At 40.6% G+C, this 14,448-nt stretch overlaps 1 protein-coding gene across 3 annotated transcripts in view; it reads right to left on the bottom strand.

Annotated features, from left to right (window-relative positions):
- PDGFRB (platelet derived growth factor receptor beta) overlaps positions 1-14,448 on the bottom strand; it is a 94,745-nt gene that overhangs the window by 7,281 nt on the left and 73,016 nt on the right. For all 3 annotated transcript variants that reach the window (XM_026696600.2, XM_087924297.1, XM_087924298.1), the window contains exons 17-18: positions 6,509-6,618; positions 4,538-4,660 (exon numbers count right to left, since the gene is read on the bottom strand). In XM_026696600.2, the coding sequence (XP_026552385.2) occupies positions 4,538-4,660; positions 6,509-6,618 (233 nt within the window). The remainder of the gene's footprint in view (positions 1-4,537; positions 4,661-6,508; positions 6,619-14,448) is intronic.

The raw sequence follows: 14,448 nt of genomic DNA, 5'->3' as shown, positions 1-14,448 counted from the left end.
GTGGTGTAGGATTTCCTGCCTAGGCAGGGGTTGGGCTAGAAGACCTTCAAGGTCCCTTGCAACTCGGTTATTCTATTCTAAACTTTTCTGTGAATGTTAATGGAACTTGTTAGGAAGAACTATGAGTCCTTCCCAGTCAAGAGGGATCTCATGACTATAACCTTGCTATTGTCAGTCCTGTTTAGCATGATAGCAATATGACAAAATGTCACTCTGATCAGCAGTAAAACACTTAGTCAAGTAATACCAAGTTCTAAATTTCATATGTAGAGAATGGATTGCTCCCTCAAAAGTAATTTAGATGATGACCCCCAGCCCAAATCCAACTTCAAAGAAAGGATGGCTATTTCAAAAACAGAGATGGAAGGAGAATAAACTTCAAATACTAATTTTCTTCACAAGTAACAATGTATGGAAAAAATTCCACATACTGAAAGCTAATAGGGCTTTAATGAGGATGCTGCCTGTAACATTTATTGGTCTCTGGTCACATCCTTGAGTCTGCAAATATTAACGCAGGCATCCAAACAGAGCAACTTGTTCATAGAGACCACTATTTACATTGTGAATATTATATGTATTAGATTGTTTCCATAGTGAAATACAACAGTGTGGTGAGGAAGAATTGGCGATTCATGCAATATTAGAAAGACAATATAGCCATAGACTTTTGGTGCCTCTTAAGTGCAAAGTAGCTCTTTATGCTTCCCAAAATGTCAATAGTTTTATTTTAATAGTTTCTAATTTTAATGGATTTTATTTGCATTGAAATACATCCTGTTAGTCAAAGACTATCCTACATAAAGAGTGGTTGTGTACTTCTAGAGATAAAAAAAAAATTAAAAAATACAGCCTGAAATAATGGAGTAATATTAAATTGGTTAGAAAAAAAATGGACTGGTTCAGCAAAAGACACCCTCAACTGAAGGGCAGCTATATTATGCTTGTTACCATTATTTCCTGTATTCCTCTCCCAAGCTTATGCTTTTCTGTGGCATGTGAAATCAGTCTGCTTCTGTTTCCCCCCCGCTCCCTTTAGCAGCTTGCGTGCTGTTCTAATCACCATCTTCTAGGGTGAAAGAGAGCTCGGTTGTGCAACCAACACAAAAAAAAAAATAATTTCCAGGAAGAATTGCAAAGAGCCAGGGGTTTCGTTTCCTATTTGCTGGAGAAAGTAACAGGGTAAGGGAGATTTAGAGACGTGCCTTCGGTTTCCAGCTGTGCAAAATGATACATATTGGAACTCTGGTCATACTTTGGTTTCAGCCCCTGAAAGCCTTGACCTAAGTGTATATATGCGCCCCCCCCTCCCAAATTCAACAAAGTGATCAGCATGGGAATGCTAAGATCAATAGGGTAATTTAAGTTTTATGAATGAGGAATTTGGGAGCTTGCTTATCTGTATCCATAATGATATTATGTTCATGTTGTACTGTGTTAATGATATAGCTGTATAGAGATAGCTATAGCTATATAGATATTAAAAGGTGGCTCAGTGGCTAAGACACTGAGCTTGTCAATCAGAAAGATTGGCAGTTTGGCGGTATGAATCCCTAACGGAGTGAGCTCCCATTACTCGTCCCAGCTTCTGCCAACTTAGCAGTTCAAAAGCATGTAAAAATGCAAGTAGAAAAATAGGGACCTTTTTGGTGGGAAGATAACAGCGTTTCGTGCGCCTTCAGCATTTAGTCATGCCAGCCACATGGCCACGGAGACATCTTCAGACAGCGCTGGCTCTTCAGCTTTGTAATGGAAATGAGCACTGCTCCCTAAAGCTGGAAACAACTAGCACGTATGTGCCAGGGGAACTTTTACCTTATATAAATATTAGCTGAAAAGAAATGATTGGCAATCTGAAGTTCATTAGATGTTTCAGATTTCAACTCCAACCAGTCTTCCTAGGATAACCAATGACAAGGAATTATACAGATTATAGTTCTAAATATAAGGAGATCACCAAGTTGGTGAAAATCTTCCTAGCATATTCCTGCAAGTGCAGGGTCCACTTTTTGGATCATTGAATGCCACTTTGCATGGTCAGCTGTGTCTCCAGGGTGCAGGCCTGTGGTTTGCATATCTTTGTTGATGGTGTCTTGGCATCTCAGTTCTGGACTCCCACGAGGTCGCTGGCTATTGACTTCTAGTAGGTAGGCAGAAGGCAGTCTTGGCAACGGTGGAAGGTGCTGCTCTCAGGACATATCCACACCAGCAGAGCTGGCCTTCTCTCAACTTCTCATTAATTGGTGCCACACCAAAATGTTGTCGAATCGTGTCATTTGTGATGTGGTCAAGAAGGGAGATGCCCGATATCCAACAGAGCATTCACATTTCCATGGCATGGAGATAGCTTTCAGTCCCTGTTGTTGCTGCCCAGCATTCAGTGACATACAGTGCAACAGGGCGGATGGTTGTCTTATAAATCTTAGATTTAAGATGGGTTGGCATTTGTCTGTCACATAACACCACCAGTGAATTCTTGCCAATGCATCCAGCCTGCATTCACCCTTGCTCGCACCTCACCATTGATGTCACAATTGCCTTAGAGGTGGGATCCCAGATACTGAAAAATATCCACCTTCTTTAGGCTTTGTCCATTGGTTTGAAGCATTTCAGGGGTGGTACAGCCTCCAAGTACTCAGTTTGCTTGATGTTGAGGCAGAGTTCAAAATGGTTGAGGTGATCATTCCATATTTGAACTTCCAGCTGTAGTTTGCCTCTGGTGGTAGAAGCAAGCATAACATCATCAGCACAGAGAAGAGCCCAGGGTGTGTTCTGCTGCAGGTCATGTGTGATGGTATCCATGACCAATATCAACAGAAGTGGTGACAGTGCAGAGTCTTGGTGGACCCCAACCATCACTGGGAATCTTTTGAAGAGGACAGCTGGGCATCACACTTGGCTGCTGATGTTCTTGTAGAGCATTTTGGCTGAGTCAATGAGTGGTTCAGGTACTCTATGATCCTGGAGGGCATACCAGATCAGTGTGATGACCCAGGGTGGGATACAAAATAAACAGTCACAAAAAGCAGGCGAAGCCCCTTTTATTCCTTCACTTTGCTTCCAAGCTCTCAAAGATCTTCATAGTGTGAGACAAAAGGTGGATTGGTGATAGTCAACTGAGTCACACTTGTTCTTGAAAATGGGAACTGTTAGGCTTGTTGACCAATCAACAAGTATGGAACATGGCTAGTGTTCATTATACTGATTATAGCATTGAGGAACTCAGTCAGCCAAGGTATCCATGTCTCACACTTCCTTTAGTTTCCAGAAGTCCATGGATTGTCAGGTCCAAGGGCCTTCATGTTCTTAATTCTGTTCACAACATTGTTGACTTCTTCCTCAGTTATGAGTGAAATGGGCTCATAAGTTGGTGTGTCTTCTGGAATTGGTGGATGTGGGAATTCAATGTTGGAGATCTTACTGAAATGATCCTGCCATCGTTGCAGGATCTCCTCTTTGTCTTGGAATCATTTGCCATCCTTGTCCTTCATGCATATGTAATGCTCGTTGTTTTGTGCCAAGTTGGTGAAAATCTCTTTTTAAATTCAGGAAAAAGCTAATCTTAGAAATATGGAAGTATCTTCATGAAGAATATCAAAACAGGCTCAATTATCTGGTGGGTGAGGCCAAAATAATCTCTGGTCATTTATTGTTAGATGTCCTTGCTTTGTGATGGGAGGCTCCTGGTCTTAGATGGTTATGTCTATGATTTGGTGAAGACATCCTAGACACCAACATGCAACTTTTGCCAAACTTGTGGAACTTTCAGTGTACATTTTGTAGACACAAGACTTAACTGCTTTCTAGTGTATTTGAAAGCTGCGGGCCCAAAATCTTTGTTAGGAAACTTATTAGATAGATAGAGGTTTCAGATGTACATGGGTATATGTGGAAAGTAAATGATCAGCAAGAAAGAACAAGGAAATGAGTTATGAAATGTGGCAAGAAAGTGTCCATTAGAAGAAAGGTATATAAACTGGAGCTGGAGATCAGCTCGGGCCACTGGCCTACAGCTGTCCTTCCTGGACCAGCTATGACAGTGGATCTCATTGCAATGGGTTATTAGTATAAGTTCTGTTACGATGGTTGTTTATGTTCTAAATTACTAGTGAAATAAACCTCTGACTTTTAAAGTAAGAATTGTTGTCTTGTCTTGCTGTCTTTTGTTTCTTTCATTGGATTTTTCCACGATACCACCAACAATCAAAAAGCCATAACTATTCAGGATACATTTGGTCTAATTAAAACATAATAAAGAAGATGTCTTCTGAGAATTCATAATTCCTACTCTTTTAATGGTGGCTGCATGTGGGTATATGGCTAGCCAAACAAAACAAATCTTCAGAATACTTGTGGATTTGAAATTTAGATTTGTGGGCATGTGCCTTCCCTAAGAAATTTAGATTTTCTAAGAAATTTAGATTTGTGAGCATGTGCCTTCCCATGGTCAGGTGGAGCAAGGATCCTAAATGTATGTTTAACTCTTCCTATTTTGGTCAAAGGGACCACCCATAGGCCAGGTAATCTTGCTACTCACATTTCCTTTGGAAATATAATTTGAATCCCGCATGATGTCCCTGGCTAGGCCAAAGTCACAGATCTTCACCAGTTTCCCTTCACAGATCAGTACATTTCTCGCAGCCAGATCACGGTGTACACACTGGATAATAGGGAAAAGACATATTGAGCATATAGACATAAATCTCGGATGTTCTAATTTTTCTTTCAGAAGTAATTATTGTGCCTCAGAGTTCCTCAGAACAAAGCAACATCACAACATGCAGTGAGACATGTAATGCATATGATGAAGTGCTCAGGCAGCTGTTCTAGGGAGATGTGGAAATACTGCTGTCTAAGCTTTAAGACTTAATTTTGTCCTCTGACACCACAGCCTCATTTTGTTAACTTTATTATCCTTTAAAATACTCTGCAAAGACTGTGCAAGAAGACCCACAAAAATGCAAGTAGTAGTGCCTTAGCTGCGATACTTATTTTTAAGACCATTACCCCACCACTGTCACAGTTTGCTCAAAGCATATTTGAAGTCAGTTTAACATTTATTTATTAAATTTATACACTTCCCACCTCACTTTTTGGGACAACCTTTAGGTAAAAACAACAGTACACATTCATATTTCCATTAATGCAACATTTTGTTCAAAGAAAGAGTAGAGGTCTTGGGTTAAATCTAAGGCTGCTCCATTCTACCTTTTGCCTTGGTTCACACACACAAGCACGTGTATGGAAGTAGGAACTGCAACCAGTCCCAAGGGAACAGAAAAACAAAGAAATAGTTTGTTTCCATTGTTTACTATATTGTGGCATTTATGCCCATGGTTCCAAAGAATCCAGAATCATACAAAATCAGAGAATTCAATTTTGAACATTAAGTTTATATTTCATGTTAAGCCATCTTTTGCTTAACCACTGTTTGTTGAATAGCCACCATTGCCTGGGTCACATAACATGCTGCGTTTTAGAAACTACGAAGGCTGAATTCATACTACGTTGCAGAATTAGTTCCTTGTACTTTGAGATGCTGTGATTCTTTCACCCTTCAAATTCATTATTTATTATATGTACTCTATCTGCCACCTATCTTGCTATTCAAATTCATTGCTGGGTAGAACCTGATAAATTCTCTGTCTTACAGCTCAGCCATATTTTTTTAAAACTTGTGGTACTAGCAATTGCTTGTGACATACATACTGTATGTAACATTCTGGCTTGTGAGAATGCACTTCAGGAAAAACAACTGCAGATTATGTGGTAATTTAGAAGCAGTTTCTTTGTCTGCACAAGTTTTAGTCTTTTTTTAAATCCCCTTGCCACCACTATTAGCCAAATGCCTCACGTGACCAAAATGGCTCAACACCGATCAAGATTATGACAACACAGACATGCTGATGAATGAGCCATTATGTCTGAAATGAACTTTGTGACACAATTAAATGGATTGTTTGTGATACTTACTAGGCTGCACAACAAAACTTTTTTTTTGCTACTTGAAGGAGAGGAACCCCTCCATTTAATCCAAGGTGGCTTAATTCCTCCAAGTTAACCAGGTTTGGGAGCATATAAAGCAAGATATATTCAGAAAATCTTCTGTTTAATTGGTAAGGAAGAATACAAACTAACAGTCAGCTTCCCATTCATGATCTATCAAATCTGTATTCTGAAGGACTGGCTTGAAGGATCTGAACATACTAAGCTAGTCTTGTCTTATTGAATGTCATGGCTTTTGGTTTGTGCATGCAGGGGGATTAGGTAAACACGGCTGGTTGTGAAAAAGGTTGCAGTAATGTCTCAGCAAACAACATACCAAAGTCTAGTAACACCTAAATTAACAGCCCTCCTATTTATGCTTTTGAGAGAATCACCCTTGTTCACCTCCACCTGTTTCTGTTTCTTTCTTGAGCATAAACACATACTCAACAATGTCCCCTTCTCCTTTGAAACCAAATATCCATAAATATAGTTATATAATCCTGAGTGCAAATATATTTACGTTTTTAGAAGCTAAGAATTCCATTCCCTTAGCCACTTGGAAGCTAACTCCAACAAGATCAATATAGCTGAGGAGCGGAGACTCGCTGATCAAGGTCGCTTTTTCTGAAGCTGGAAATATAAAATAATACAATGTTTATTAAATCACCTCTTAAAAGGATAGAGACATAAAACCTTTCTGCACACATATACTATAACGGTCTTGCTGGAATATAAGATTCTGGAAATACGATCAATGGAATCAGAAGCTTCTTTCACCCAACATTGAATTATACAGATAGTCCGCAACTTATAAGCACAATTAAGGCCAGAATCTGTCACTGAGTGAAGCAGTCTATCATGCCTCAGCATACAATTTTTATATACAGTGGAACCTTGGGTCGCGAACATTCCTGTTCGCGATCAAATGGGTGACGAAGAAAAAATCCACCCGATTTTTGAATCAAGTCACAATTCAAAAATCAAGTGGTAAACAAAATCGGCACCAATTTTTTTAACTGTACACATGCGCAGTTGGTCATGCTTTTGGACACAACCAAATCGGGTCATGCCCAGAGTCCAGGAACGGATTATAGTCACGACCCAAGGCTCTATTGTATAGTGTTGGTGCTCTCTAGCCCCATCTAGTGGCCAGAGGGACAAATTTCATTATATTGTTTTGAAGCTGATCCAACCCTTTTACCCATCAGCCCGCACTCTCAAAATAAGTGCATGCTGGGAAGCCAGATGTTCTGACTTGGTTTCCAAACATGATAAACACACGGTTATTTAACTAAACATTCCCTTTATTAGGAGCACTAGCAACTCTGGCAAAGAATCACTCTCTCTATCCCTCTCAGCAGGTTAACGAAGTCTCTAAATGCCTATGGAAAGTGAAGCTTGCTCTCTTTCCCCCTGAAATGGCTTGAACACACCAGGAGTCTCTTTCACTCGCCACCCTCATAACAAAAGTCCTGGAAGGGGCACCCACTTTTCCCCCCAGTACTGGAGACATAACCATGCCGAAGGCAGGCCTGACTCTTACTTCCTATTAATACCTTTTCTTGGAGAAAGGAGCCAAGCTAGTGCAACACTGTGCCACCCAACCTCACCCCCCATAGCTGGTACAAAAGGATACCATTTTTTTTTAATTTTAAAAATAAACTTTATTAAATATTAAAAAAATATATACATAGTACAAAACATTTCATAAAATACAATACCAAAAATATATACATAACCAATAAACATAAAAACATAAACATTTCTAATTGCTTAGACAGTGTGTTCTTATCAAACAATTTTTCAATACTTACTTCCTATATCTGGTAAATACTCCTATCATAACCTCTTTATATTTTCCCTTCCCTATCTGTTTACTTGCTGGTTTCTATCCTTTATCCAATTATACCAGTTTTCCCAAACTGTGTAATATTTTGAGTCTTCATCTTTTAAATTTTGGGTGAGTTTATCCATTTCCATAGTCATAGATCTTCTGGATTATCAAGTTATCTGTTGGCATCTGATCACCCTTCCAACACTGAGCTAACACTATCCTTGCTGCAGTGATTATATGTAAAATTAAATATTTTATTTCTTTTGCAATTTCACCTTTTATTATTCCCAACAAAAAAAAAAATCAGCCTTGAGTTCTAATTGAATGCTTGTGATTTCTCTTATCCATATTCATATTTTTTCCCAATACTTTTTACTCTTCGGGCAAAGCCACCAAGTGTGAAAGAAGACACTCCTTGTTTGTTTACATTTCCAACAGAGTGGGCTTAAATTTGGATACATATTGGCCAATCTTGAAGATGCCAGATACCACCGATAGCACATTTTATAATGGTTCTCTTTATAGACCGCCGATTTCGTTAATTTATAGTTTTGCTTCCAAATTCTTTCCCAGTCTTCCAAATTGATATTATGTATTACGTTCCTTGCCCATCCTATCACTGGGACCTTGACTATTTCCTCTGCCAATTCAAACTCCAATAAGCAGTTATACATTTTTGAAATTGCTTTTTCATCTGTTCACTCTAAAAGTTTATCAAGTTGATTCGGCTTTATGTCTATTCCATGTTCCTTTACATCTTTTTTATACCTTGTTTTAAGCTGTAAATTTGGCCACCATTCCATCTTTACCCCATGGTCCCTGAGTTCTTGGTTTCTTTTAAACATTCCTTTGGAATATAAAACATCTTAATATTTAATCCTACTTCCAATTTCTAGTTCATTGGGGTGTATCAATGCCTCCATAATGGATATCCACCCTGGAATTTTCATATAGTGTCTGTGCTTAATTTCTCACCAGATTCTCATTAATGAGTTTCGTATCACATATCTATTAAAATGAGTATAAGTTTTGTTTCCTGGGTTCCACATGAAGGCATGCCACCCCGCCTGCAGATCATGCCCTTCTAAGGTTAATATTCTACTGTTCCTCAAATTAACCCAATCTTTAACCCACATTAAGGCTGCTGCATTATAATATATTTCCCATGCAGGGAGTCCAAATCCACTTCTACATCTATTATCTTGTAATGCACTCAACTTTATCCTCACTCTTTTTCCTGCCCACACAAATTTTGTAGTCATTTTATTTAATTCACTTTAAAAATATATATATCCAATTTTACAGGAATCGTTTGAAAGAGAAATAATAATCTTGGTAAGATGTTCATTTTAATAGTCACAATTTTCCCTAACATCGATAACTGTATCTTCCCCCATTTTTCTAAATCTCTTTTTATTTCTTGTACTAACTTTATATAATTATCCTCTTTTATTGTTGAGCATCTTGCTGTAAGCCAAATTCCCAAGTACTTGATTTTTTAAACAATTTGTAAGCCCATTACTCCCCCTAATTCCTTTTTTTGACTATCTGTTAGGTTTTTTGTTATCATTTTAGTTTTATCTTTATTAATTATTAGGCCGGCCACTTCCCCACATTTCTCTACTTCTTTAATTAAATTTGGTCCTGATTCTATTGGTTCTTCTACAAAGAATACAAGATCATCTGCAAAGGCTTGAACCTTGTATTCTTCTTGCTTAATTCATAATCCTTTTATCTACTGATTCAATCTAATTCTTCTCAACAGAATTTCTAAGTCCCTATAGCTGACCCAAAAGGATACCATAGAGGACCCCGGCAGAGTCTCTCTCCCTTAGCAGGTTAATGAAGTCTCTAAATGCCTGTGGAAAGCAAAGCTTGCTCCCTTTCTCCCTGAAATGGCTCCAGCACACCAGGAGTCTCTCTCACTCGTCACTCTCATAACGAAAGTCCTGAAAGATGCGCCTGCTTATTTTTCCAGTACCCGAGACATATACATACATACATATGTCGAAGGTGCACTGACTCTCACTTCCTATTAACATATTTTCTTGGAGAAAGGAGCCAAACTAGTGCAATACTGTACTTCTCAAGCTCAATCCCCAGAACTGACACAAACGGATACCATGGTTGATAGTACCAAAAGTTGCCAAGAGGTCAAGGAGAACAAGGATGGTTGTACTACCCCCATTCTGCTCTTGCCAAAGATCATTGACAAGTGTGACCAATTGTGATGACCCAGAGCGTGGCACCAAGGCAACACATATAATCAGTAGGTGTCCTTTTATTAGCTTCAACTTTGCCCCCAATGTCCTGGTTACCTTCTGGCTGGAGAAAAACTCTCCCATGAACAGTCTTTGGCTGCAGAGAATCAAGTCCAAAATGCGGTCAACAAAAACTGTAACTATAAGTCTAATCAAGGCAAAATGAGGTAATTAGTCCGGCACAGCAGGAGAAGGAATTCCAGATGTGAAGGCATGGCAATAACTCCATTGGGAAGTTGGAAAGATGCTAGGAACACAGATAAGCATCAACACAAGATAAACTCACATTTGCTCCCAGCAGCTACCGCACTCAGCATGCATTTCTTTTAAACTCTCTTCCCAACTGTGGCTAATAAAGGGAATCAGGGCCCTTTCCTCCACCATAAGCCATGCAACCCATGTTGCTCTTTTCTCTGTTCCTACCTGTGTACCCTAGGATGAAGAGGTGGTGGGCATGGGTCTTCCTCTGAATTCCCTCTCCCTTATTCTACCTCCCCCTGCTCTGCCCTTCCTCAGTTTCCTCCACAGCTAACGGAGCCACGCTCCCACTCCATCAGCTGTTTGTCTTCGTCCTCAGATTCAGACTCCAACAGGGGCATGACACCAATGCTGTTTCCATCCCATAACTGGGCCTGAATCCTGATTGAAAAGGATCCAGATCATTTGTTTCATCTAAGTTCCTGAGAAGGTGCTTGGCCATCACCTTTTTCCACAACCTTCATCAAAAAGTTTGGAAACTGAATAAAAGTTGTCCAGGCTAGTGGGTCAAACCATTCCCAGGTAACCAGGCAAGACCCCTTCCATGTCATATGTACTGGCACTCACACACTCTCTGTAGAGCCCTCCTGCCAAAGGCTGCATCAGTCAATGCCAAAATTTCCAAGTAGTACTGTTGAATAAAGGGTGATGGTGAAGACCATGTAGCCGCTCAACAAAGTTCTTCCATGGGTACTTGAGTAGCCTATGCTGCAGTCATTGCTGCACTTCTAGTAGAATGAGCCATCACCCCTCGAGACACTGGAAGAGACCTTGATAGGTCCTACCAATGTAAACCCTAATCTATCTGCCCACTGTCAATGGAGACACCCTCAACCCCAATGTGCCTGGCTGGAAGGACACAAAAAAAGCCCGAGACTTTCAAATAAGATATGTTCTCTGGATTTATATCTTTAATGATCTATGAGCCTCCAGAGTGAGCCATGCCCATTCCAAACTGTGGGTAGGGTAGGGAACCTAGAATTAATCTTAGGAATGAAAGATGGTTCTAATTGCAAACTAACTCTATCTGGATGGAAAATACACAAATTTTCCTTTACTGAAAGTGCAACTATCTCTGAGATCCTTCTAGCCAAAGAGATGGCTACTCGAAAGGTTACCTTGAGAAATAGGAAGTGAAACTAGTAGATCTGAGAGGCTCAAATGGGTCATACCTTAAGGCCCATGACCTCTTAGGCAGATACCAAGTAGGGAATCTGTGAACCACAGCTGGTCTAAAGTTGGAGGCTCCTTTTATAAATCTTCGGGTGGTTTGGTTCAGAGACAAGGACTCCTTCCTATGTATGTATAATACTGAAGACAAAGGCAGTCCCTTGCCTGCGTAAGGTGATTGCTGGGAGCTCTTTGTAAAGACCCTCTTGTAAAAAGTTCAATATGTTGGCTACTGGAGCCGAAGAGATAAAATCTTAGTCTAGATGCCCCATGACAGACCTTCCAAGTGGTTCCATATATGCTACTGGTTGATGATCTCTTAGAAGAAGACTTTCTAAGTGGTTCCCTATATGATTAGATTAGATTAGATTAGATTAGATTAGACTCTACTTTTTTGTCATTGCCATGGATACAACAAAATGCAGTTAGCATCCAACCAGAAGTGCAAAACAACAGTAAAATATAAATATATGTATGCAAATATGCAAGGCATCTATGAATATGTCAGTGGAAAACACAACAAAATGTATGTACACGAGCACACAAAAATAAGTGTGACTGCACATATATGAACATATACAACTGTACAAAATGTTTATGGACACATTGAATATAAATACAAATGCACAGAGAATTATGCAAAATACATCATATATTATCAAGGGAAGCATCAGCATATGTGTGGGAACAAATGAACTGAGGAGTTCAGCAAGGAAGCTGCTATGTGGTAAAAGCTGTTCCCTAGCCTGCTGGTCTTAGACTGCGACTGGTTGATGGTCTCTTAGCCACTAGAATGCAAGTATAGCCCACTCTGATATATCTTGTCTCCTAAGCGCATTCCACTCAACCATCATGCAGTCAATTGAAACCACTGAGGTTCTGGATGAGATATTTCCCCTTGGTGTAACAACACCATGAGAGGAGGGATCCTCCATGGCTAGGTGGTTGAGAGGTTCACTAGGTCTGCAAACTGGGGCATCTGGGCCAGTAAGGAGCCAAAAGTATGACCTCCTCCTCCTCCAGTATCTTTCTGACTACCGCTGGTGGCAGCAGCAGAAGAGGAAGGAAAGCATACAGGAGACCCTGAGGCCACTTCCTCTTGAGGGCATTGGTCTCTTCTGCCCCCTGGATCATGAATCTGGTGTAAAACCTGGGAAGTTTGGCATTGGATGGAGATGAAAACAGGTCTACCACAGTAGTCTGAACAGATGTGTCAGCTCCTGAAATAAAAGGGGAAATACTCCACTCTGAAGAGTCAATCCTGGCCCTGCTAAGCTAGTTCACCTGCACATTTTCTACCCCCGAGATGTGTTCTGCCCTTATAGACAGGAGATTCCTCTTTGCCCAAAGGGCCAGACATTCAGCTTCCAAAATTAATTGATCTGGTGCCACCCTGCCTGTTAATGTGAGCTTTGGTGGTGACATTATCTGTTAAAATTAGGACATGTGTCTTCTGGATAGTGTTTCTAAATTTTTTGAGAGCCCATTTTACCGCTCTCAATTCTAACCAATTGATGTTCTTTCCTCTCTCTAAAACAGACCACTGGTCCTGAGCCAACTGTGACTGCAAATGAGCCCCCCAGCCGGAGAGACTGGCATCAGTAGTGATTACCATACAGTGTGGCTCTCTGAATAAGTGACCTTCGTGCAAAGCCTGAGAGGCCCACCATGACAAGGACTGCTTGACTGTCCCAGGAACAATGACTTTGAGAGACGAGTGACTTTTGCCCACCTTTTGGTGGGGCAAGAGAAACCACTGAAGCTTTCTAGAGTGTCATCTAGCCCAAGGCACTATGGAGATGCAAGAAATCATTTTCCCTAGGAGTTGTGATAAAAGTGCTAAAGGGGATTTATCCGTTCTCATGACCTCCCCCACCATGCTCTGTCCTTGCATTCCTGTGAAAGGAATACCTTGCAAGACAGTGTTAATCTTTGCTCCAAGATGCAATAAAAATCTGTTTGGTGAGAAATGGCTTTTCTTATGGTTAATTGAGAAACCATGGTCTTGTAACAGGGAGATCGTCGCTTGGAGATCCCTTAAGGCCCAGTCATGAGAGGATGATTGGATTAAAATGTCATCCAGGTAACACTGCACTCTTACTGGGATGGTCCTCAAGCAAGCTGCCAATGCAGCCAGGATCTTCGTGAATACCTTGGGTGCAGAAGATAAACTAAAGGACATAGCCCTACATTGGAAGTGTTTCCCAGTGTAGCTGAAGCGTAAGTGCTCTCTGTATGCCTGACAAATTCTGATATGCAGATAAGCCTCTGTTAAACCAATTGAGATAAGGAAGTCACCCTCCCTGACACTCTCCAGAATAGACTGTAGCGAATGCATCCAGAAACGCTTGTAAAACAAAAAATTATTGAGCTAGTTAAGGTCTAAAATGGCTCTCCATCCCCCAGAAGCCTTGGGAACAACAAACAGCTAGAAGTAGAATCCCTTACCCTGTTGACTCAATGTAACTGCTTGGATGGCTTGACTATCCAGGAGGTGTTGGATGGCCTGTTGCATTAGCTTCCTACAAGATGCCTCCTTGGAAACAGGGCAAGGCAAGTAAAATCTGGGGGGTCGTGACCTAAATTCTAGGAAAAGCCCCTGTCTGATGGTCTTTAAGAACCAAGCGTCAGATGTAGTAGCCTCCCATTGGCCCGCAAAAATAGATAACCTTCCCTCAATGGGAGAACTGCTGCCACAATTAGCAGGAGTGCTGGGAACAGCAATTTCCTCTCCCACGAAAGGGATGCTTGCCTGAAATTGAGGCCTATCTCTGGCCGTTCTTTTCTGGGGGCGTTTCCAGCAATTGAAGGCCTGTCTCAAAGGCCTTTGTGTCCTGGCGCTGCTATCAGCACTGAAAGTTGACCTTTGGGAGTAAGGCACTGTTCTGAAATTAGAATGCCTTGCCAGAGAGAGAAGGTGTTTCTTTTTATCCCTGG

The sequence above is a fragment of the Pseudonaja textilis genome, chromosome 2 (genome assembly GCF_049901715.1).
Source record: "Pseudonaja textilis isolate UNSWEBS1 chromosome 2, rPseTex1.2, whole genome shotgun sequence".
In the NCBI taxonomy this organism is placed as follows: domain Eukaryota; kingdom Metazoa; phylum Chordata; class Lepidosauria; order Squamata; family Elapidae; genus Pseudonaja; species Pseudonaja textilis.
The sequence above is the reverse complement of the archived record's forward strand: the minus strand, read 5'-3'. Positions and strand labels throughout refer to the sequence as shown.